Source organism: Phyllopteryx taeniolatus, chromosome 9 (genome assembly GCF_024500385.1).
Source record: "Phyllopteryx taeniolatus isolate TA_2022b chromosome 9, UOR_Ptae_1.2, whole genome shotgun sequence".
In the NCBI taxonomy this organism is placed as follows: domain Eukaryota; kingdom Metazoa; phylum Chordata; class Actinopteri; order Syngnathiformes; family Syngnathidae; genus Phyllopteryx; species Phyllopteryx taeniolatus.
Window position 1 is genome coordinate 21,680,100 of NC_084510.1, and position 25,327 is coordinate 21,705,426.

Below are 25,327 nucleotides of genomic sequence, written 5' to 3' on the forward strand. Positions count from 1 at the left end.
ATGTTTCAGGTGTGCCTAGTTCAAATACATCCACAGGTGTGTCTCTAATTAAATCAAATGTTGTCCATAAGTCAGAAGCTTACAAAGAAACTAAATCACCATCTGGGTTTTCCCAAATTGTTTAAAGGCAGAGTAATCTTACTGTATGTAAACTTCTGACTTTGAAGAATGTAACGTGCCATGAAAATGTATTTACCCCTTTCGCAAATTCTTATATTTTGCTTAGTTTCCCCACTTTGTTTAAAAATCATCAAACAAATGTAAATATTAGACAAATATAATGGTGATTTCATCCCAAAAACACGCAGAGTAGGTTAATTGAAGACTCTAAATTGCCCGTAGGTGTGAATGTGAGTGCAAATGGTTGTTTGTTTATATGTGCCCTGCGATTGGCCGGCAACCAGTTCAGGGTGTACCCTGCCTCTCGCCCGAACATAGCTGGGATAGGCTCCAGCACACCCGCAACCCTTGTGAGGATAAGCGGAACGGAAAATGAATGAATGAATGAATGAATGAAAGGAAAATAAACTATTGAGTTACTTGGCCTTGTGTGAAAATGTAATTACCCCCTTGTTACCTCATGAATTTATTGTGGCTAATCACAATTTTTTGTTAATTTTCCATTGACCACACCCAAGCCTGATTACCTCCAGACCTGTTCAATCAAGAAATCAGAAACAGAATCTGTCCCGACAAAATCAAGTCAGACAAAAGGTCTAAAAATGCTGCAACAAAATGACACAATCCAAAGAAATTCCATAACAGTCTAGAAAGAAAGTAATTAACATCCATCGGTCTGGAAAGGGTTACAAAAGCCATTTCAAAGGTTTTAGGATTTCAGCAAACCACTGGAAGAGCCATTAACCTCACATGGAGAAAACATGGAACAGTAGTGAACCTTCCCAGGAGTGGCCGGCTTTCAAAGATTACCCTAAGAGAACAGCAATGACTCATCCAGGAAGCCACAAAGGAACTCAGGACAACTTCTGCAGGCCTCCCTTGCCTCAGTTAAGGTCAGTGTTCATGACACAACAATAAGGAAGAGACTGGGCAAAATTTAAATCCATGGCAGAGTTCCACGGCGAAAACCACTCTTGACCAAAAAGAACATACGATTGTCATACTTTTGGTGGGGGGGGGGGGGGGGGGGGGGGGGCGATAGCATCTGAGTGATTCCCAAGACTTTTTTGAGAAGATTATATGGACTGACGAGATGAAAGTTGAGCTTTTTGGAAGGTGTGTGTGTCTTGTTACATCTGGCGTAAATGTAGCACAGCATTTCAATTCATACCAACAGTCAAACATGGTGGTGGTAGTGTCTTGGGCTGCTAGCTCCTGCAGTACCTGGACAACTTGCTGTGAATGAACCATGAATTCTGCTCTTTAACAGAAAATCCTGACGTAGACTGTTCAGCCATCAGTCTGTGACTTCAAGCTGAAGCGCACATGGGTTCTGCAGCAGGATAACGATCCAAAACACACCAGCAAGTCAACTTCTGAATGGCTTAGAAAAACAAGAAAAGAAGATTTGAGTGACTTGATACCGATTAAAATACAGTGGCATGACCTTAAGAAGGCCGTTCATGCTCGAAAACCCTCCATTTTTGATTATTTCAAACAATTCTGCAAGGAAGAGTGGTCCAAAGTTTCTCCACAGAGATGTAAAAGACTCATTGCCAGTGACAGAAAACATTTTCAGTTGTTGCAGCCGAGTATGGCCCAACCAGATATTAGGTTTAGAGGGCCATTACTTTTTCACACAGAGCAAGGAAACTTTTAATAGTTTTTTTTTCTTTAATAAATTAAATTTAAAAACAGCATTTTAAGTCCACTTGTGTTATATTTGTCTGATATTTACATTTGTTTGATGATCTTAAAATAAGAATTTTGGAAGGTGGGTCAATACTTTTTCACAGCACTGTAAAATTGCCAAAAAATATTGTCTCGTTATTCTGGCATTTAGTAGATGGAAATAATGTTTGTAATCCTAATTGACCTAAACCAGGAAAAGCTTATTCTGATTTCATGTCAGACAGTCAGAAAAAAGGTCGCTTTTTATAGTAGTGTATGTAAACATCTGGTTTCAACTGTATGGCTCAAAATTAAAAAATCATGCATTACATGGTACGTATTGCTATGTACATAAAGTATAACCCTTCTTAATCAATCTGGTTCTCACATTCCCCTTCTGGTTCTGCTCTCGCATTTCAACTCCATAAGCCAGCTAAGTGGCAAGACAAAATCTCAGTAAATACTGTAGATGCTTGCTTGGTTGCTTTTTTTGCACATGTGCGCACTTGTTGAGGCAGATGACCAATCGGATTTGAAAAGTACAAAGATTGATCTTTGTGTGTGGCTCTGGGGGCGGCAATCAATATGGGCAAGGACAAAGGAGGATGGTGAAAGTTGTGCATGCGAGGACCTTGGCTTTGCCCTTGTTGATGTAAGTATCACTGCAGCAGGTTGAAATGATTGAAATCTAAACCCTTCCCTGAGCCATCCCCCCCAAAACAACGGCTCCTTTTAAGTGTAAACTAGATATCTGACTAATCATTTTAATATTTAAACAGAACTAATAGCCACAATACCCTACGACCTTGTTTACCTTTTTAGAAGATAGTCTGTCCATTATTTGCTCTGAGAGTGTGCGTAATTTATTACAAACAGCGCTGATCTTCACATCTAGGATCAACTTTAAATGTCAACTTGGAGGAGAAATGAAACGTACAACTGTGCATCTACATGTAATGATGGAATGCTTTCACTAGTGCAAGTTCAATCAGTTATTCAGAAATTAGGGATGGCAATAATAATTAATTGATTTGTTAATAATGTACATTGTGTGGATTATTGATTAACTGAGGCAAAATGGGGTGCACTATTTGGCTGCTATTGGGAGACGTGCTGCTGATTCACTAATTTGCTGACTAAAGATGAACATGATGTCAGCTATGAATAGTTGAGCCACATGCAACTTGTCAATACAACACTAGTATTGAAAAAGGAGTTAAAAAAAAACAAATACATTACACTAAATCATCTGAGATAGGCTTAATTTTACCCACGACAATATTGAGGACAAGCGCTTTGGAAAATAAATTGATGAATATTCTGTTTTAAGCTTTGCCGAAGAAGGTATGCCGTGTTCTTGTATTAATTTCACTGGCAGTGTTTAATACCACAGCCAGTTACAGCATGTAATTATACTCATCTGCTACAGAAAATGTTTGCAATCAATGCCACATGCAATAACATGTTTGTGCAACTAGAAAATAACCTTTTTTTAAAAAAAATAAATAACATAGAATTAATGATGTTGTGCTGCATTGTCGACATAAAATAGACATGTACATAAATGGCTTATAAGTCTTTCTGTCTGGATATTTTCAGCATAATTGACCTGGCATTTATTGACGTTTGGGGTGGTATCCAAACAGAAATGTCAATTGAATACATCGGATAACATTTGGTAAGGTTTTTCTTTTCGCTATTACAATAGCACCATTACACAAAAACTAAAAAGGAAGTATGAGTGGGAGACAAAAATTAATGATCCCAATTAAATTTAACCTACTAATAACAGAGCTGGCAAACTACATAAATTCACTTGCAGAACAATTTGTCTGAATTTCCATATTTTGAAAATTACATCACAAACATTACCGCAGGACAACTATTGCAGTTTATTATGTAATAGGATAAAAAGAAATCTTTATACTGTTCAATTGCACAACATAATCATTACTCTATAACGGTGATTCCCAACCATTATGCCGTGGCACATTAGGGTGCCGTGAACGATCTTCAGGTGTGCAGTGGGAAATTATAAAATTTTACTTAACTACTAAAAAAATTATTCATTTACAAGAAATAATGTATCTTTGTTCCTCTATTTATGCCAATGAGGCATAGTGAGAGACATAACAAATAAATGCTCTTCTATTAGATGGCAGGAAGTACATGCAGTAATTACTGTGTATCTACTTTTTGTGACATTATTGTTTGTTGGTGTGCCGTGAGATGATGCAATTGTAAAATATGCACCTTTGCTCCATAAAGGGTGGAAATCACTGCTCTATAATCATAGTCATTCAACAATTTATGGCTTCAAAATTTGCTATTTAGATATTTCGGCCCCCAGATGAGTAGCTACAGCCCTGGGTTGAGCCAGCGATGTCGCCGGCCGGCCTCACAACCAAAGTAGGATTGGCGGCTTGTGCATTGATGAAGAAGGTAGCTAGCTAGCTGCGAGAACTAATGTGAATTGCAGGGCACATTGACCATCAACACTTCATACGTACGGTGTGGTAATATGCTTCATTTCAGCACTAATTCAATTCGCAGGGAAAACTAAAACCCTCGGTAGCTGCGAAAACTCTGAACGAAAATGAATTGTGAGAGAACGCCGTTCACACTGAGCTATGTATTTACAATAAGCAGGCTTTTGACACGGGCGAACAATGCCTTGTCTGCAACTGCCGTGTTTGTAAACAACCTACCAAGTTAAGCAAACCTAACCCTAGTGAATTGTACGACGCTGGCATATGTGCCCTTGTGCATCGATGGACAGTCGGTGCTGAGAAAAAGGGGACATCATTTTTGGGCTTTATTTCTATGCGTAAATTGCCTTTCTATTGCAATAAAGAAAGCTACAGGAAAATTGGGCTCATTACTTTTTGGCTGCCCCTCATATTTTCATCAACCTTACTTGGATGGAAGCAAACCAACAAATTTCATTTTAGACAAACAGTGACTTCATTTGGTCATATATTTGCCTTGGCAGAGGACTAATAAAACTGTTTCGGGAGCCTCGTTATCATTACACGACCTACTGTTTATGAATATCACATTAAAGAATCTTGTCATAATAAAAACAGAGATTAGATTAATATTCAAATCACTTCATAAAGTCAGGAACTGGGGATGAAAATATTACACATCAAAGTGAAGGTGCTGGACCAGATAGATATTTGTCACCCTGCATGAGAGGTACGGAAGTGAAATACACCACACTTCAAAGGCTGCAATATGCTTGGGGAAAGGCGGCACCAGGGCATCTGTACCATGTGGGTACCATGTGTTTATTTTTATACTAGCGGTAAATATTTGCATGAACCTGTATGTGAACCTTGTGAGATTATGTTAATATGTAAGCATCCTATTTATATTGTATGTAACCATTTTGCTGCATATAAATTGTTTTGCAAACATCTGTAGCGATACCTGTCTTTGATAACATTTCAGAATTAGGTGTAAGCAACTTAATAGTAAATAGATGACTATGTGACACTTATTATTGTACACAGTAGGAAGGACCGATTAATACATTTCGATCAATTAATTCAAGTTTATTTGTCAAGCCAATTATTTTTTTTTTTCTCAATAGTGGAGACTGTAATTCAAAGTCTGTCCACTCTGGCACGCAGTGTTGCACTGAACATGGCAGCAAACAGTAAGGCGCAAATTTACACTGTTTGAGGAGTATCTGTAACATTTTCACAACCAACATTGTCCCAGATTATCGCACTACTCGTCATTTTAAACCGCATACACTCCTTGAAGTCTCAGCGCCCCTTGCACAATGGTCATTGCACCGGTCTATTGCAATATTAGTCATTCGAACTGCTCTGCTGTGCTAGAGGACTCTGCATCTTTTTGCACAATTGTTTTTTGTCAATGTCTTTATGTCTCCAAAGTGTTCTGTAAACTGACTGTCTGTTGTTGTACTAGAGCGGCTCCAACTACCGGAGACAAATTCCTTGTGTGTTTTGGACATACTTGGCAAATAAAGATGATTCTGATTCTGATTTACAAAAGCACTGTCATTGGCCAAGTAGCGACATTTCTGACCCCTCCAGCGACTGTTTTTCGAAAAAGCGACTAGTGAGTTTTATTCCCACTAAGAAACAGACACCATGAACGGAATGATTTTCACATTTTTCGAAGTCAAGAAAGGAGCCCAGTGGAAGGCAATTATGGAGTCTATCGTGCTGACCATTGCCAAAAACATGGTGGCCATTTACATATTATATACAGCAGCGATATAACAACATTTTGAAAACTTTTGACGCGAGGTATATGCTTTCAAACCGCAAATATTATGCCTAGGTCCCCTTACCTTACCTCTACAACTCGACATAAGAGGGTGAGAGAGCATTTTAATTGTTAATTTATTTAGGATCAACTATATATTTTGACAACAGGGAATATTTCCCCAAAAGGAAACACTTATTTTCATGTTATCTGTAAAATTTTAAATATAAATAAATAAACAAGTATTGTATTTCTATTATTTCTGTTGAAGTTCATGCAAGTCAATGCTGGGGGGAATTTAATGAAAAAAAAGTTTAAAAGGTTCCTTGGTTCTAGGAGAAATCTCAGAAGTGGAAAAGCAAAAAGCAAAACCTGTTTTGCATAATGCCACTGTCGTTTGCATTTTCTATAAGTGAAATGCGAGAAAAATGACTAAAGATCCCGTATTTTAATTATACCAACTTTTTGTAGTACTTGGGATGTAATATTGTCTCTATGGTGCCTCAGTAAACATGTGAAATATGAATTAAAATTGTCCACGCATTCCTGAGTTCCAGATGTTTTTTCTGCCGAGAGGCCTGAAATCAGGTAATTCGATTTTTTCAAGCCTATCTACGTCACTAGCAAAGATCTCTGCCTTCCCTTTCCACTCCCTAGCTGTCAACATAAAGACTGTGCTCGCACAAGTGGGTCTTCTACATGGAGAAAACCAATCAGAGGAAAGTGGACAGTCTTAGCCTAATATGAACAAAGTTGATACAAAACTGCATCAAACAGAAGTAGCTGTCAGAGGCGCCTTTTCTGGATGACAAAACCAAGGTGTTTGTGAAATTAACAGTTTTATACTAAGTCCATGTCAGAGAGTCACTCTATGGAGGTCTAAATGGCCAAAATATAGGACCTTAAAATCGGAAATCAGATTTTTGTGAAAAGGCCATATCGCCCAGCCCTAGTATATATCTTAAATCTTTCCGTTTTCTGCATTTTGTGACACTGTCTGGCATTTTTAAAGGTTATTAGTATGTATAGACGTAATTCTGTTGTGTGTGTCGATGAGTATGTCTTGAAGCAAATGACGCTCAACGTGCAGTGTGCTACTTGGTTGCAACCCGATAAAGCGCTGTTTCATTTTTGTTTCAACGAGTTTCTATAGAGAGGGACAACATGTCGTGAAGGTCTGCATTATTTCAGACCGTAGAATGACCATTTTGTGAAAATGGGAGTTCAGAACATTCAGACAGCCAAACTAAGAAATAACTAAGAAATTAAGAAATACCATAATTAATCATTCATTTTCCATATAGACAATCAGGAAAATGTCATCAAATGCCTCACCATAGACTTGAAGTTAAGGAGGGAACAAAATAAAGTAGAAATGGAATATGGCACCTGGTGGGTGGGAGCGTTGGACCGCTGCACCCTGGCTGTGTCACTGCTCTCATCAAAGTTGCTCTTCCACACCATCACCTGCAGGTGAGAGCAAAATTGTTTTGTCTTTTGCCAAAAACAGGATGTACATCAATGGTTTTAGGGATATTGTTTCGCTATAAAATGCAGCTTAAAAGGGTAGATCAGATAGATCAGATTAGATTTTAACTTATCACCTGTTCATCAGAACCTCCAGAGGCGAAGTACTCTCCTGTTCTGGAAAAAGCCACACAATTTACTGGACCCTGCAGAGAAACAGAGACAAGATCACATGCTATCTTTGTCACACCTGACGACTCCTCTGCTAACTCCTGCCCCTACATGGGAGCACAGGGAACAAATAAAGAAAGCAAAGACACGGGTGGGCAGGGGTCAAACCCTGGTCAGAGCCAGCAATGATCACCTGTGGATGTCAGAACAAAGGACTTGAAAAGAAACGCACACAAGGCAAGTGGAAATAATAAAAAGCGAGCTGTGTCCTATGCACGGCAGGCACCCAGACAGGCCGGTTTGTGTGAGGAACGCTTTCCCAGAAGCACCTGAGCGAAGCAGACAGTGTCACTATGGCAACGCGACGACCTGACAGACAGTATGTTCTGCTTCTGCTCTGACTAATGCCTGCTGCCAGGCTGGCACTTGCCATGGCTAGACAAACACACATTACTGTACTTTTCTTCGGGTGGACGTTCAATGATACGTACATTCTTCAGCTCTTTACTCCTACCAACACTCATACCTGCCTCCGAGCCTTATCCAGAACAGAGCCTGAACACAACTCTATCATTCACAATAAAACGGCACAGCTCATGATATACAGTGCTGTGAAAAAGTATTTGCCCCTTTCTCAAATTCTTATTTATAAAATAATAATAGTAATAATTTTATAAAATGCATTTTTAAAATGTATTTTATTCATTAAGGAAAAAAATACTATTCAAAGTTACCTGGCCCTGTGTGAGTAAGCAACCGCCCCCCCTTGTTAAATCATGAAATAACTGGCTAATCGCATTTTTTTGAAAGATGAGTTCATTTTCATTAACCACTAATCTGCTTTAGCTACTTCAGGACCTGGACGACTTGCTGTCATTCCATGAATTCTGCTCTTTACCAGAAAATCCCAAAGAAGAATGTTCAGTCATCAGTTTGTGGCCTCAAACTGAAGCGCACTTAGGTTCCGCAGAAGGACAATGATCCAAAACACACCAGCTAGTTAACTTCTGAATGGGATTAAAAAAAATAATAATTAAGTAAAATTTTAAAAAGAAGGTTTGGAGTGGCCTTGTCATGAATCCGATTGAAATGCTGTGTCATGACCTTATTTGACATGTGGAAAGGGCTTCAAAGGGCTTCAAAAGCCATTTCTAAAGCTTTAGGTTTCCAGCGAACCATAGGGAGAGCCATTATCCTCACATGGAGAAAACATAGAACAATGGTGAACCTTCCCAGGAGAACAGCAATGACTCACCAAGGAGGTCACAAAGGAACTTAGGACAACTTCTAAAGAACTGAAGGCCTCAGTTAAGATCAGTGTTCATGGCTCAACAATAAGGAAAAGACGAAAACCACTTGACCAAAAAGAACATAAAGGCACGTCTTACTTTTTCAAAAAAACATCTGAATGATTGCCAATACTTTTGGAATAATATTAAATGGACTAACAAGACGAAAGTTGAGCTTTTTGGAAGATGTGTGTCTCGTTACATCTGGCGTAAATGTAGCACAGCATTTCAGAAACAGAACATCATAACAGTCAAACGTGGTGGTAGTTTGATGGTCTTGGGCTGCTTGGCTCTTTTAGACCTGGACAACTTGCTGTGATTGATGGAACCATGAATTCTGCTCTTTAACAGAAAATCCTGAAGGAGAATGTTCAGTCATCAGTTTGTGACCTCAAGCTGAAGCGCACTTGAGTTCTGCAGCAGGATAACGATCCAAAACACACCAGCAAGTCAACTTCTCAATGGATTTACAAAAACATTTTTAAAAAATGAAGGTTTTGGAGTGGCCTAGTCAAAGTCCAGACTTGAATTCTATTGAAATGCCATGGCATGACCTTAAAAAGGCCGCTCATCCATGAAAACCCTCCATTTTTGCTGAATACAAACAATTCTGCAAGGAAGAGTGGGCCAAAATATCTCCACAGAGATGTGAAAGACTCATTGCCAGTTATAGAAAACGCTTGATTTCAGTTGCTGGTGCTGATGGCTCAACCAGTTATTAGGTTTAGGGGGCTATTACATTTTCACACAGGGTCAAATAGCTTTGAATATTTTTTTCCCCCTTAACAAATGAAATCACCTTTTAAAAAAATAATTTTAAATTGACGGGTTATAAAATTGTCTGATATTTACCTTTGTATGATGATCTTAAAGTGATCTATGCAAAAAGTAAAAATGTAAGAATTTGAGAAGGGGCCAATACTTTTTCACAACACTGTAAAATTGACCTAAACTAGGAAAAGCTTTTTCTGATTTTATGTCAGTCAGAAAAAAAGTATGTTGTTTTATATTTCTTGATGCGCAACCTGTAGAAGCACCATCAAAAGAGGTCCCAGTGAAGCAGTCACATTAACCTTAGCGCACATACTGACAGGAGCGAACACTAATACAGTGAAATCTCTCCTTTCCAGGACGCAGACCTCTGATTTTAAATGATTTTCCCTTAAGACATAAGTGAAATTGAAAGAATCTATTCCAGGGTCACACTCGCTCACCTTAAAACCTTTGTTAATTGTAAAGGCAATGTTTTGAGTAACATTTCAACTGTCATTATAATCTGAGATCTATGATCACAGTGACAAAAATATAGACCGAGAGAATCCAAGCCGCTGTAGATTCTGTTCTTCTGTTATGATTATTATGTATTATTATTATTTACTTAGCCATATTGTACTGAGCAGCCTGGAGAGAAGATTTGTACACTGAACAGGCAACCGTGTGGCTTATTTGCATGAGAACAGGTTGACTTGCCACTGTGCTCCTTGAATGCGGGGACACCCGTTATCCAGTGTCGGTGGTGAGGGTCTCTTCTCATCTGCCAGTTAAGTGTAAGAAGAAGTTAACAACAGTGAAAAACAAATGGCCTAAAGCCAGCTGACTCCTGCTTCTTTTTTTTTTTAGCTATTTTAGAAGCCAATTTTTCTTAATCGTACGACATCTGCGTCATATGAATTGAGTGGTTCTACTGTACTGTGAGAGCTGCCAGCTCCAACAGAATGGAGTCAGTGCTGAGCCAAAAAGAACAATGAGACAAACTGAGAATGTGTGCATGAGATGACAACTTTAGAGGTGTGAGAAGGAGGATATGATTTATTTGTTTTTTAAATCAGAACAAAGAGTGTACAAGTGGCAAATGAGGTAGAAGGACCACACACAGGACACAAAAATGTGATAGATCGATAGGTTTCCACTGGTTGTTGGGCCTGCCAATCCAGTCGGGCCTAAGGTGAGAATATCAAAGCTGGAGAACAGACAGACAGAGAGTAAACGGACAAAAGGAAGGAGCTGAAAAAAGAGGAGGAGGAAGAGGAGGAGGCAGAGGATAGGATCCACACGAACAGAGGAAGAAAACAGGGTCCTGTTTCGGAGATGAGTCATTATGAGTGGGCTGCTTGCCTGGCAAATACTAAAATAAACTGTATACACATACAAAAGGGGTAAAAAAGTAAATGAACATACTGTATACACACTTCGAGGAAGAAAAAATGCAGCCAGTTTACATGGAGAACAATTTTCATGACCACCTAAACCAGGGGTCAGCAATTTGGTGCATGTAGGCACCAGGTAGCCCGCAAGTAGCTGACAGGCCTGTTTTAAAAATCCCCTTAGCTGACTTGTGATGGGACATTGTGATTTCCTCTGAATGTTGTAGAAGTCATCACTTGAAAATGTAAAAAACTGTTTTATAGAAAAGTTTTATAGAAAGTGTTGGATATAGACATTTATGTTTCTTCCTTTGTTCAATCAGTTATTATAAGAAATCATTAACGTGCAGCGTCTTCACATAGATGAATATAATTAATTGTAACATCATTAAAAGGTAATTTAAGCTAATTGGTTCTTTCAGAAATGTGCATCAAACTGGCAGCCCTTTGCATTAATCAGCACCAAAGCAGTTGCTCTGTTTCAAAAAGGTTGGTGAGCCCTGAGTCCTAAATTGTACATGTAACTGCAGTAAAACCAATAGAATTCTTAAAGCCCAGCATTATTTGAGAATACTCTCACTTTACAGTCCCTTTAACTCAAGGATATGAAGAACTTTGGTTCGTATTTGCATGATTGTACCTGGTGTCCGTGCAGTGTAAACAACAGTTTTCCTTCCACAAGGTCCAATATCTTGGTTGTGGAATCGTTAGACGCGGTGAGGAGGAAATTACCAGATGGATGGAAAGACAAACTGTTCACCACCCCACTGTGGACTAGAAGGAACACATTCACACACAAATACAAAAGTAGCACATACAATATTAATTCACGTTCACAAATACTGAACAGTGAAACGTCTGCTAGCCTCGATTACAGTTGTATAGGCAGGCCAACCAGGCACCACATAAACTGCAGAGGCCTGTTGTACATAATTAACATACCTGCATAATTCAAAGCAATTCCGTATGCAACCGATTCTAGCAGAACTGCCTGTTTTCTCCTCTTCCACCATTTTATATGTAGTTTACTGTATTTATGCTCTTCACATTGTGACTCAATGCTGGCTCAAAATCATGTTTAAATTCACACAAACGATGATGGCAAGCTCCGATAATCACATTTGATTCATGTAGGCATGTACTGTAGTAATTGGAGTCTTGACAGAGACAAAATGAATACAGCAGATTTTCCATGAACCACAGGCGCCCTCTTTTGGCTGAAAGATGATAGAAGACAGCTGTCAACAACTCACAAAACGGTATAAAACAAAAAACAAATAAAAATTTATGATTTTAAATGTTTATTTTTTATTTTATTTTATAATTTTATGATGCGAACCACAAGCACAATAATACACTTTTGGTTAGATTTTTACCTCTCAAAACAGGCATTCAATTTTGATATGGCAGTTGTATTGGATCACATTACATGTGTACCTAGATTTGTGGGAGCTGAGTGTATATAGAGAACAAGGGGAAACAACCATAGCAGAACACAATCTGTTCCTGGTTAACTTCAGAGCTGTTCAAATGTCAATTTAATTTATCCCATTAAAATCATGTTCAAACAATTAATTCATTTGTTTCAGGCTCAAACTGTCACACTCAAGTACATGTGATGTTTTAAATACCATTTTAACATGCCTTAAGTTAATACAAGTTAGTATAGTTAACCATGTCATAATAAAACAACGAGTACAATTAAGTAAAACTACGCAACATTTAAAGAGATTTGTTAAACGTCTCTAGTCAGGTCAATTATGTGTTTTGCTACAAAGTCTACACACCCCTGTTCAAATTTTAACTTTGGAAGTTCTCCTGTATGTGGCTTACATTCACATTCCAGATAATGCGGCCCCCAAAAAACAACCGAAACAGAATACATTTTAATTAAGCTACTTAAACCAAGAGTATCATATTTTATCAACCTGTCATTTTCTCATGTCAGGCTGGGAATTTGTGAACTTAATCAACATAATGAAGCGGAGGAGGGGACAAGAAGGACTGTTCCCGAACCGATGTCATTATCCATGATTAGCTCTCACAGCTGAAATCCATTAAGGGGAGCCAATTAAAACAACAGAGCGGTAGACAGACAAACAGGCCTTGTCAACATTTCATGTAATGACAATGAAAGACATCATGAATACAAACTAAGACAGACACTGTTGATTATAGCCTGACAATTAACAGGCTGTGATTACTTAAAATAATGGCAAGGTGTCTTGACTCTTTACCTTGGTAATGTTGCAGCATCTTAAGGGATCGAATGTCCCACACCTTCACTGAATTGTCAGTACTGGCTGCAGCGATGCATGTTCCACTGGGATGGAAATCCACATGGTTTGCATAACTAGAGGATAGAGGAAATAAAAATGAACTTAATAAATGAAGAGCGACATCTTTGCTTCGGTCAAATTCTGGTAAAAAGGGCTCACCCTGCATGTTCGTAGAAAGAATGAATACATTCCCTGCTGTTCTTGTCCCAGAGCTTAATGGTTTTGTCATCACTTGAGGAAATGATCAAGCGGCTATCTGGAGAAAACCTACAAGAAATGTATATACTTAATGAGGTTAAAGATCAATTTGGAATTGAAAAAAAGACTCATACCTGGCACAGCGGACCCAGTTGATGTGCTGATTGAGGGAGAACAGGAACTTTTGTCGGTGAACGGCCCAGACCTTGACTGTCTTGTCATCGGACGCCGTGACCAGAGCCTGACCATCCCCGGAGAAGTTCACACTACGCACAGTGGCCGTGTGAGCCTTGAATACGGTTGACTGAGCCTTCCTGCAAAACACACACACACACACACACACACACATAGACATGAGGGTCTGGCTACTCAGTACAATATGAGCAATACAACTACCGGTAAGCATCAATGGCTTTATTAATTTCAGTTATAACAATAAAACACCACTGGGTGATGAGTATTGCCCTGCAAACTTCTCCCTCTCCATTACGTAGCTCTCAGGTGTCTTCAAGTTTTACTTTACTTTAACTATTATTTTACAATGGGTAAAATATGAGAATTTTTTTTTTTTTTTTTTTTTTTAAATAGAAATTATTGTTTTTCTTCTTTGTACTGTCCAAATCATTGAGGTGCGTGCATAAATAAAAGAACAAATTGAAGAAATAACAGAGCTGTACCTGGGCAAAAAAACAACAAGAAAACATACATGTTGGGCACCCAAAGGCGTACAGTCTTGTCTTTGGAGCAGGAGGCTACCAGGTGTCCTGAGGGAGAAAACTGGATCGAGGTGACAGAGTCTTCATGTCCGTCAAAACGATACGCACGCCTCTGAGGTTTCATGTTCCAGATCATCACGATGCAGTCAGTGGAGCTTGTGGCTGGAGAATGACAATGCCGGGCGTGAATAAGATTTGGTATGCAAGTGTCAGAAAACATAAGAAAAGTCAAATTAGAGCACTGATTCATAAATGTAGAGAGAAATTAGAGCACTTACCAATCTGTTTCATGTTGCTGCTGAAGTCCACACTCGTCACAGCATCCTTGTGACCCTTGAAATTACGCTCAAGTGTCGGATCAGGCTATGTGGATAGAGAGACAAATTAAAATATTGCTACATATTACATAACCTGACTTTTAGCATTAATGACTAAACAATGAAAGATTTTGCATTAACAGTCTGCAATGGGTCTGAAAATGTCATACACGTCTGTAAACTGGTCTGGCCACTTGGCCATCATTTTAATTTGACTTAATACTTATCGCGCACCGCGTCAATAAAAATTAAGTATTATTATGCTGCGATGCCATATATATATATATATATATATATATATATAAAACAGTATTGGATGTAGCTCATTTGTAAGTACTTGGGCTTTGGAACCGGAGGGTCATGGTTCGACTTCTGCTGCAGACAAATGAAAATGGAAAGTAGTCGTTGCAGGGATGCTAGTCTGCTTCCTGACTACTGGCCCTTTGAGCAACGCATTGACACCCTCCACTAAAGACTAATTTGTGGCCAGAAAATAGGTATAAGATGGGCACATTTGTGGGTTTACTATTCCCATGAACTTGGACATCTAGGCAAGAAGCATGGAGCGCACCTTTGCGAGAGACTGCAATATGCAATGTCCTGTAACCTTAGCAGTTCTAGAGATGGTGTGTTCATTTTGCTTACCCAAATGTCCAGTAATGTATTATCATTCATTTGTATTGTGTGTACCTCCTTTGTTGCCACTATTGAGTATTTTGCACATTATACCTACCAACCTACCTACCTGGATACCTGAGACAAATGATTAATTATTCACTCATTTCATTTTGTGTACATTTTTATGACCATTTTCTCTCTTTTTCTGGTGCTGTTTTTACTACTACTACTAATAAAAACATGTTTTCCAATGTGTACGTCATCTCTTACATCATCTATCTACATGGAACACAACGTACCTAGTAGGCCTACGCACACGCACAACACACGCGTACGCATGCACGCACGTGCGTGTTCCTTCGTTTACGGTACTTGTCTGACGCATAGTAAGCTGTCATTTCTTCACAATAAAAAAATAATGTGTGCCTAATGTAGCAGCTGAGTGCACGTTGACGATCGTAATCAGGCTTATACCCGCATGGTGGCGCTGTTCCGATTGGATTTGCTTCCAAGCGGCCATGAAGAAGTAGCTGCGCCACACTTGTTTGTCTCTGGCGTTTGTCTTTTCGGCCCAGCTTTGTGCATCCATCGCAGCATTGCGAAATCCAGGCCGCTTTGCCGTAGATGTTTTCTACAGGTTCTTTATACAAAGTTGACGACTCAAGTAACCAGTAACCCACTTAAATGCGAGGGGAGCTTTTTGTACCACCTCTCAATCAAAGCGCGGGGCAACACGAGTCAGGTAAATAAGAGTGTTGTCAAGGAGACGTAAGCCTGCGACGCTAGCAGCGACATAGCTCGCGTGCGGAAAAGATTAAAAAGACTTGTTTTGCCACGCCGGGGTGGATTTTTTTTCGTGGCATGGCCGAGCTGCACATCATAGGCCAGCTGGTTGGTGCCACGGGATTCCCTCATAACCGTCTCTTTTGCAAATGGGGGGTTCATACGGGCGGAGCGTGGCGTCTTCTCTCCGGCTTGAAGCAGGGTCAAACTCAAGTGGACAGCCCTCAGACGGGAGACATGGCGTACTGGTGCCACCCTATTGACCTGCATTACACTACCAAGGGACTCCAAGGTTGGCCCAAGATCCACCTCCAGGTGTGGCACCAGGACTCTTTCGGTCGGTGCGAGTTGTTCGGATACGGCTACTGCCACGTCCCCTCCAGCCCGGGACACCATCGAGTCAGCTGTTGCACGTGGAGGCCCCTCGGCTCCTGGCAGGAGGAGCTATCGCGAACGTTTGTAGGCGGTGGACCGCAGCTCAAGAGCCCGGATCTCATCTACAGCGGGGCGGACAGATACAGGCTACACACCGCGGCCATGGGCACCGTAGAGCTGGAGCTCGGCATCATCATGAGACACTTTGACAAATATGGCGTCGAGAATTGACACCAAAATGACTCGCATGCTTTTATGTCCTTTTTTTTAATTTTTTTATTATTATTTTTTTTTTTTTTAAACAAAAATCAGAACCATGGACCAAAATGAACTAACTGTACGTCCTTCGAAATCACACACGTCCAACCAACTTGGTTGAAAAATTCAGTGAATTTTGACACTTTACATGGGAATAAACCAGGAATTTACAAAATTGAATGTTTTCTCTTAATAGGGAACTCAAATATAGTTCGGGGAAATATATTTTAGCATAATAATGAAATTAATATTTGACTTAATGGATGAACCTTGCCCCCTTTCCCCATTATCTAGTAATTTGCTGCATTCGATTTATGAACGGATTTGGGGGGGGGGGGGGATGAGTAATATTTCACTTATTACCGTTTTTGTTATTTCAAACTTTATAAAGAGTTACTGCACTCACAAATAAATTTGTTGAACTGTCATGCTTTGTAAAATGTAGTTTTTATGGATGTCTGCTTATGACAAAACAATGTTTATATTTATGCTTGAATACAATACCTTTCCATCCACCATATGCAGAACGTCACGTGACCAAACCCGGAAAAGAGGTTAACAGACTTCCTGTGTTTGCTGCAATAACCAGCATAACTACTTGAACCCGAACTTGCTAAAATTTTGTTTTCTTTATGGCAGATGTCTTCAGACAAAACTTAAATACATGTATATCATGTATACTCTACATACAAATTTGATGTACAGTTGAATCCAGAAGTTTACATACAGTATATAAAAAGACGTACGCTTTTTTTTTTCCCCCCCCTCACTGTCATGAAATCACACTAAACTTTTTGTGTTTTAAGGTCAGTCGAGATTACCAAATTTATTTCTATTTGCTAAATGCCAGAATATTTTTTTTTTTTTTTAAAGATATTTTTTCATAACTTTCTCTAAAGTCAGAGATTAACATACATTTTATTAGTATTTGCTACCAATGCCTTTCAACTGGATGACGGGTCCAACGTTTTGGATATACTTCCAGAATCTTTTCACAATAGTGGGCATGAATTTTCGCCTATGTCTCCTGACAGAACTGGTGCAACTGAGCCAAGTTTGTAGGCCACCTTACTCGCACATGCCTTTTCAGGGCTGCCCATTATTTTTCAGTAAGATTGAGATCAGGGCTTTGCGATGGCCACTCCAAAACATTGACTTGGTTTTCTTTCAGCCACTTATTAACCAGTATGGGTCATTGTCCATTTGGAAGAACCATTTACGCCCTAGCTTTAACCTCCTGGCTGGTGTCTTAAGATGCTGCTTCAGTATTCGCACATAATGTTCTTTCCTCATGCTATTTTGTGAAGGGCAACAGTCCCTCCTGAGGAAAACAACCCCGCAACATGAGGCTGCCACTCCCTTACTTTAATGTTGGGATGGTGTTCTCAGACCGCAGGACATGTCTCCAAAAATTAATGTACCTGTCCCTGTGTGCATTTGCTAACTGTATATTCTGACCTTTTGATGTTTCTTTTGAAGTAATGGCTTCTTCCTGGCAGAGTGACCTTTCAGTCCATTTTGGTACCTTACTCATTTCACTGTGGATCATGACACAGACTTACAGCTTCAGCCAGCATCTTAACAAGGTCACATTTAGAACCAAAGAGCATTCGTCTCTGGGACACCCGTTTCCTTCCTGAACGGTATGATAACTGGACATTCCCACGGTGTTTATACTCAATTATAATTGAACAGATTTATGTAGCACCTTCAGGCATGCTATGATGTTACACAAATGAGCAGTGTGTTTCAGGGGTGCCTAGTTCAAATACATTCACAGATATGTCTATAATTAGCTCAATTGTCAATAAACCTTACATTCACAGATATGTCTATAATTAGCTCAATTGTCAATAAACCTATCAGAAGCTTCAAAAGAAATGACATTATCTGGGTTTTCCCCAAATTGTTTAAAGGCATAGTAATCTTACTGTATGTAAACTTGTGACTTTGAATAACGTAATGAAAAATTGTCAAAAGAAATCCTCTCATTATTCTGGCATTTAGCAAATTTTGGTAATCCTAATTGACCTAAAACAGGAAAGGTTTAGTCTGATTTCATGTCAAATAGTGAGACAAATGTGTTTTTTAATAGTGTATGCAAATATGTGGTTTTGATAAAGGGTTGAGCCTTCTTTGGCAGCAATAACCTCAACCAAACGTTTCCTGTAATTGCAGATCAGACATGCACAATAATCAGGATGAATTTTGAACCATTCCTCTTTACAAAAAGGGTTGCAATTCAGCAACATTCCTGGGATGTCTGGTGTGAATAGCTCTCTTAAGGTCATACCACAGCATTGCAATCAGGTTGAGGTCAGGACTTTCACTGTGTCACTCCAGAACACGTTTTTTTTTTCTGAAACCATTCTTCAACCATTGTTTATTTGCTTCTGTCTTTAAGATCATTGTCCTGTTAGAACACTAATCCTCTTTTGACCTTCAACTGTTGGACAGATAGCCTCAAGTTCATTTTTTTTATTGATGATAGCAAGCTTTCCAGGCCCTGAGGGAGCAAAGCACACCTACACAATGATGCTCCCTTCACCATGCGTCACAGTTGGCACAAGGTTTTGATGTTGGTGTGCAGTGACATTTTTCCTCCACACATGGCATTGTGTGTTCCTCCCAAACAATTCAACTTTAGTTTCATGTAGCGATGCACCAAATTTTCAGCCATCGAAAATTCTCCTCTTGGCTATTTTCGGTTTTCAGCCAAAAGACTTGTCACCGAAACAAGACGGCTCAAACAGAATGTTGATGACGCAAGCAAAAACTGCGGCCGGCGCGTACTTCTCTGGTTTTGTTTCGAGCCTTGGTTTACTGATTTTCTGTTTTGAATTTTCATTTTGGTGCATCACCAGTTTCTTCTGTCCACAGATTATTTTGGCAGTAGTGCTGTGGAACATCCAAGTGCTCTTTAGAAAACTTCAACAGTGGAGCATTTTTTTATTTATTTATTTTTTTAAGATAGCAACAACTTCCTCATTGGTGTTCTCCCATGAACCCCATTCTTGTTTAATGTTTGACATATGGTAGATTTTTCAACAGAGAAGTTGGCATGTGCCAGTGTTTTTTGTAAGTCTTCAGCTGACACACTAGGGTTCTTTTTATGTGAGTGAGCATTCTGCACTGTGCTTGCAGTCATCTTGACAGGACGGCCACTCCTTGAAGAGAAGCAACAGTGATGGACTTTCTCCATTGAGAGACAATTTGTCTAACAGTGGACTGATGAACATGAAGACCTCAAGAGATATTTTTGTAACCTCTTCCAGCTTTTCAAAAGTTTATATGTAAAGTACTGACTTCATATGCTGTGGCATGACCTCAAGAGAGATATTTACATCTGACATCCCAGGAATCTTTGTGAACTGCAACAGTTTTGTTGGGAGAAATAGTCCCAAACTAATTCTTATCATTGTGCATGTCTGATGTGCTATTACAGGTAACGTTTGGCTAATGTTAGTGCTGCCAAGAGTTATTAAATCCAATAGTTCACTTAATTTTTCCCCACCCTGTGAATGTTAGCATTTGTGTAAATAAAAAAAGAAATGCATATAATGGTTTGTGTTGTATTAGTTTAGACAGACTATTTAACCTTGTGATTTAGATGACTATCAGACCACATTTTATGAACAATTTATGCAGAAATTTAAGAAATTCCGAATGTTCCTTATACTTTTTCCTCCACAGTCACACTGTATCGGTCTGCATTCATTAAAGTGACTCTGGGATATCGTTCGTGATGCATTTCCGCCATGAATATACTTAATTGGTTAGTGTTTCATGACTCGAAATACTACTATGCCCAAATGAACATGTGTACCCAGAAATTAGAACTGCATCACATACACATACACCTTGTAAATGTAAACGTTTCGTCCGCTGCGCGTCATTCGCTACTTATGACAGACGTAACTTCCACCCCAAAGCGGCTAACAGATAGCTTGATGAACTCCCTTACCAGTGCAGAGGTCATATTTCGCGGTTCAGGGACGACACGGTACGTAGTGACAACTTTCAAACTGTTCGTCAAGAGCGATACGGTACTCCCTGAGAAGCTCGACTAAGCTGCAAAAGGCTAGCTGTTAGCCGTTAGCTGCTAGCCGGTGACAACAACCAACTTTCAGTTTACGCGCCGCGATTGGGCGCCCCGCTACCAGTCGGATTTCTTAAAGGGAACGCTGCATAATTTTCCTCAGGAAAAAACAAAAAAACAAAACACGGAATAAATGTACTGATATAATATAAATTACTTTCAATTGATGCTATTATTCTAGTCAATTAACAGTTGGTAAGCGATTTTAACGTTGCTTTTTTATGTGGTGTTACAAACTGCAGTGCCGGCCTTTTATCGCCAGATGTCAGTGTACTCTTCCTTCTACGCATACGTTGTATAATAGAAAATGTCTTTAATGAAGTAAACGATTGTCAAACTACTTTAAAAGGCGTCACATACAGTAAGTACACCATCCATCCATTGTCCATAAAAGTAGTACACAACCTTTATTGAGCCACGACACCCGTTTAACATTAGAAAAAGCCCACAGAACCCCACCCCTAAAAAAATCACAGAAATTATGGTGTATACTAAAATAATGATATTGTCTCCATTTCCTCGCAAATGTACGTATTCATTGTGGAATCTGGGCCTGTTTAATAGAAAATAAGGTTTATAGATGCGTTGGAAACCATGACTTATTCTGTTGTATGGTGAGGATAAGCGGCTCAGAAAATGGATGGATGGATGGATGGATGATGGTAACAGTACATCAGTATATTGTATCTGCCCTCTAAAGGAAGAGCATTAAATTGTTTTAGTTAATTTGTCAGTATACATAGCTGTCATAGATAGATGAACAAAGATATATTTGTAATTAATATAAATTTTCAGACAAATTAAGTGAATTTGCATAATTTCCTGGGAAACCTTGACTAATTTAATTAGTTAATACTCTCACAACACACTACTGTGCCCTGGTTGGGAATCACGGGTCAGTGTTTCCCATCCTTTACTGAGCCAAGGCACATATTTTACATTAGCAAAATTACACAGCACACCACTAAACAATGTCACAAAACATTATTGAGTATACTGATTTAATGATAATCTCTCTTTAATTTACTCACAAATTTACTTTATCAGCGTAAATCTTTCTTTTGTATGAATGACAAAAAAAATGGATACACTGGCTAATTGTACATTCTGCCATTTAGCAGAAGAGCATTTAATTGTTCTGCCTGTCGGTCTATGTCATTGGCATAATTTTCAGACCAGTAAGGTGAAAGTGGAGGGAAAAAAGGGCAGAACAAGCTCCACAGCCAAGATTCAAACCTTGAAGCTCTGAACTGTGAGGCAAATCTGTTAACTACTCGGGTGCTGTGCTACCACTTAAAACCAACAAATGAGCTACAAATTATTGTTCTGCCACTCGTGTTGCACCTATAGTGTACATTAAAATTCAATTTCATCTTTCATTTATTTTGTTTGATCACAGACTGGGATATAATAACACTAAATTTGAAAATTCACCCCCCCCCCCCCCCCCCCCCCCCCAACCATCCATACCATAAAACAAATTATTTGTAATGCAGTTATGCATGCTACATAGATTTAGTTTCCCTTCAAGACATTGCCAAGGTTTCAGATAATCTTATGATACGATAGTTATTGTCAAGTTAGATATTTAAATGCAATTAACTCTTCAGCAATGCCAGTTTCCAGGCGGAAATGAAGAACATGAACAAGGAAGTCCATTCTGGAATAATTTTCAACACCAACAAAAGACGTGTGTGGACTTGCTCACAGTTTGCCATTTTCGAAGGGAGGGAGAAAATAGTTAACCTAGAACGTTGCCCAAAGCATTTTTCTTGTTTTTTGTTTTCATCCTTCATGTCTGGCTCCTATCTTGAGTGTGTTAGCATTTCACACCATTTTTTGTCTCAGAAACAAGCTTTTCTGCTTGACAAATTGTTAGTTGAGTTTATGAGCAACTTTCAACTCTACAAAATGTCTGTCTTTTGTATTAACAAAGTTAAATTTGGTATATAATTTTTGGACACACCTGCAGTCTGTCAAGCTCTCAGAGCAAAGAGGAAGTATCTTTGTTGCTCCACAGCTTTAAGAATGAGTTTTAAGACTCGTTTTGCAACGTAGTGGTGTATATTTAGCAACACAACAAAGCCAACTACAGTACTGTATATACTTGATGAGGAAAAGATTGGCCTAATGGTTTGACAGGTTTTTGTTAACAAGTAATTTCATGACATTTTGAAGGTAGAAAACAAATAAGTGACCTCAGAAAAACTCAAGCCATGCATAACACAATGCCTCTGTTATCAAAATAAACATCAGTAAGCTTAAATGTCAAAACATGGCCCCATATGTCCCTTTTTTTCATTTTGTTTTCCTCATAGCAACCTCGTGAGGATAAGCGGTATAGATAATAGAGGGATAGATGGAATTACAAAACATTTGTGGCAATGTAGTTCATAAAAGAAAAGCAACCGACTGTTATTAGGAATATTTAGCAACAGAAACAGATCTATGCTTTCACAGCATTATAATGGATTTCTATTACAAACAGATATACATGTTCCTCTCAACCTGTAACAATGTGTAGCAGGGTAAAATATGATCTACTGTATTTTAAAAAGATGGAAGGTAAGAAAGAAATACACAATTACGATAAAACAAATAAAGTATCTGATTAGTAAACACTTTGTTGGGACTGAGAAGGCCTTTTGCATTTTTTACTCTTCACTGTTTTCATTTAAAACAAACTTATTTGACTTTCTCTTCATTTAGCGTCAACAAGAAGGGGAACCAGACAAAGAAATGTTGCACTGTGTGCAGTAAAATGATTATATCCATCCTGCACGACAGCTTTTTGACTTGAGCAGCTTGCCATTTAGCGAAGGTATCCTTCCTCCTCCTGTACATCCTTGTTCCTGATAAGAATTCATGCAAGCGTGGACAAAGTCTGACAGCCTTGATACTGGAGGGAAGGTTGCGTACACAAAATAAATAACAAAGGTCACATAACAACACCAGTGTGTAATATATTTGTCTGTGTATTTAAAGTAAACAAATTGATGGACAGCTTAAAAAAAAAAATGTTTAACCTTGCATGTAGGTGGGGGTGTATTGAAACAAGAACATGAAAGGCCAGGGATGGTGCGGAATGTCCAGCTGGAAAGTCTGGAAACTGGCCAGTTTATGTCAATGAGAGACCAGCAAGGACGCTGTGATATGAGTGCCAAAGGGGGCCTTACTGTGGGGATGTGGTGAAGGTTGATGGGTGTCATTGTGGCCCAATTCCAGGAGCCGTGCACGTGCACAAGCCCCTTCAGTATGTAAGATTATAACAGAATGGTAAACGCTTCGCTTCACCAGCATTTTAGACTGCGTCATTTCCACAATAAAGATACAGACACATTAGGTACACCTGCTCAATCTAATGTGATCCACAATACAAGAGCTTGGTTTAAAAAATAAAAATAAAAACAAAATCACAAGCTACCAATATTTTTGCCTATATGAAGCTCATTGCCACTCATTTATAATCAAAAGAATATCTGTTAAGTTTCAAACCTGTATGAACCAACCGCAATGGATTTGAAATACATCAAACAAGATGTGACTGAAGTGTAGACTTTCTTAAACAATTTTACAGGGATGAAATTTACCATTAAGGAATGAAAGTATAGACTACAGCAATTTTGTATGAGCTCAAAGGACATGATGGTAATTACACATTTTTTTATAGTTCCTTTGCCGGAAGTTTGGAGTGCTTGAATGTCACTGAAGTGTGAGCTTTGTTTGAAGCCAGCAACGTTCACATGCATCTGCATTAAGTGAAAAGCATACTGTATTGGGTTTACAGCAGGCCACTTACTTGTCCATTGAGGAGTATTCCATTTGTTTCCCCTCAAAAAGTCTTAATGTGTGTGGTGTATTCTGCCTCCACTTGCGTCTTCAGTTAAGTGAGAAATGTTACTGTATGTATACTATACTGTATTTTGTTGTGTTCAAATTTACCTGGTGGTTTTAAAAAGTGTCTGCCTATTTCTTCTTAGGCGAGGTCATGTATACACACATAAAAACACAGTTATCATCTGTGTCATGCAACTGGCGCTCTCGCCCAACCACAGACAAGTGATAATGCAATATCAAAGACGGAGAAACATGGTGAACTCTCCTTATCCTTGTACCAAAACAAAATATTATATAAGGTTATGATGAACAAAGAATACACGTTATACAATAAGAGCAAAGGCATATATTTTTTTATAACACCATATTATGTATTATGTACCATATGTGTTTGCCTTTCAAAAGTCTTCTCCTATGACTAAATCACTCACCAAAATATTAGTGCTGCCTCTAAAAACACACTCAGGTATTGCGGGTATATTTGTACGTCATTCGTCTTACCCCTTCAACATTCATGCTGCACCCAAGAAATGTCTTGCGCTAAACACACCCAGTAGAAAATATTCACCTGTGTGTCATCACCTTTTATTTCCATTTTGAGTCTTCAATTTGAAATATCCATCCATCCATCCATTTTCTGAGCCGCTTCTCCTCACTAGGGTCGCGGGCGTGCTGGAGTCTAGCCAGCTATCATGATTTAATAAAAAAAATGCAAATTAACATGATTGAAAAAGTGGTGAGCA

General features: G+C 38.9%; 2 protein-coding genes across 4 annotated transcripts in view; one reads left to right on the forward strand and one right to left on the reverse strand.

The window, feature by feature from the left end:
- poc1a (POC1 centriolar protein A) overlaps window positions 1-20,805 on the reverse strand; it is a 39,051-nt gene extending 18,246 nt beyond the window's left edge. The window contains exons 1-10 of one of the 3 annotated variants that reach the window (XR_009790221.1): window positions 15,707-15,840; window positions 14,576-14,660; window positions 14,288-14,459; window positions 13,716-13,895; window positions 13,543-13,650; window positions 13,342-13,457; window positions 11,745-11,878; window positions 7,638-7,706; window positions 7,423-7,500; window positions 1,345-1,504 (exon numbers count right to left, since the gene is read on the reverse strand). Coding sequence is in view for 2 of the 3 variants with exons in the window: in XM_061785691.1 (XP_061641675.1) it covers window positions 7,423-7,500; window positions 7,638-7,706; window positions 11,745-11,878; window positions 13,342-13,457; window positions 13,543-13,650; window positions 13,716-13,895; window positions 14,288-14,459; window positions 14,576-14,660; window positions 15,707-15,829 (1,065 nt within the window). In the remaining variant the exon portion in view is untranslated. Of the gene's footprint in view, window positions 1-1,344; window positions 1,505-7,422; window positions 7,501-7,637; window positions 7,707-11,744; window positions 11,879-13,341; window positions 13,458-13,542; window positions 13,651-13,715; window positions 13,896-14,287; window positions 14,460-14,575; window positions 14,661-15,706; window positions 15,841-20,612 lie in introns of those variants that run through there. The other 2 variants (XM_061785692.1, XM_061785691.1) reach the window with 2 other exon arrangements.
- On the forward strand, window positions 15,843-16,687 carry b9d2 (B9 domain containing 2). Its single transcript, XM_061785693.1, has one exon. It carries the CDS (start codon window positions 16,094-16,096, stop codon window positions 16,619-16,621), a length of 528 nt encoding a protein of 175 aa, XP_061641677.1. The 5' UTR covers window positions 15,843-16,093; the 3' UTR covers window positions 16,622-16,687.
- Window positions 20,806-25,327: the final 4,522 nt, after the last annotated feature.

What these genes read in the sequence shown, in the direction of transcription:
- b9d2 (XM_061785693.1), top strand. Translation starts at nt 16,094, where the DNA reads ATGGCCGAGCTGCACATCATAGGCCAGCTGGTTGGTGCCACGGGATTC.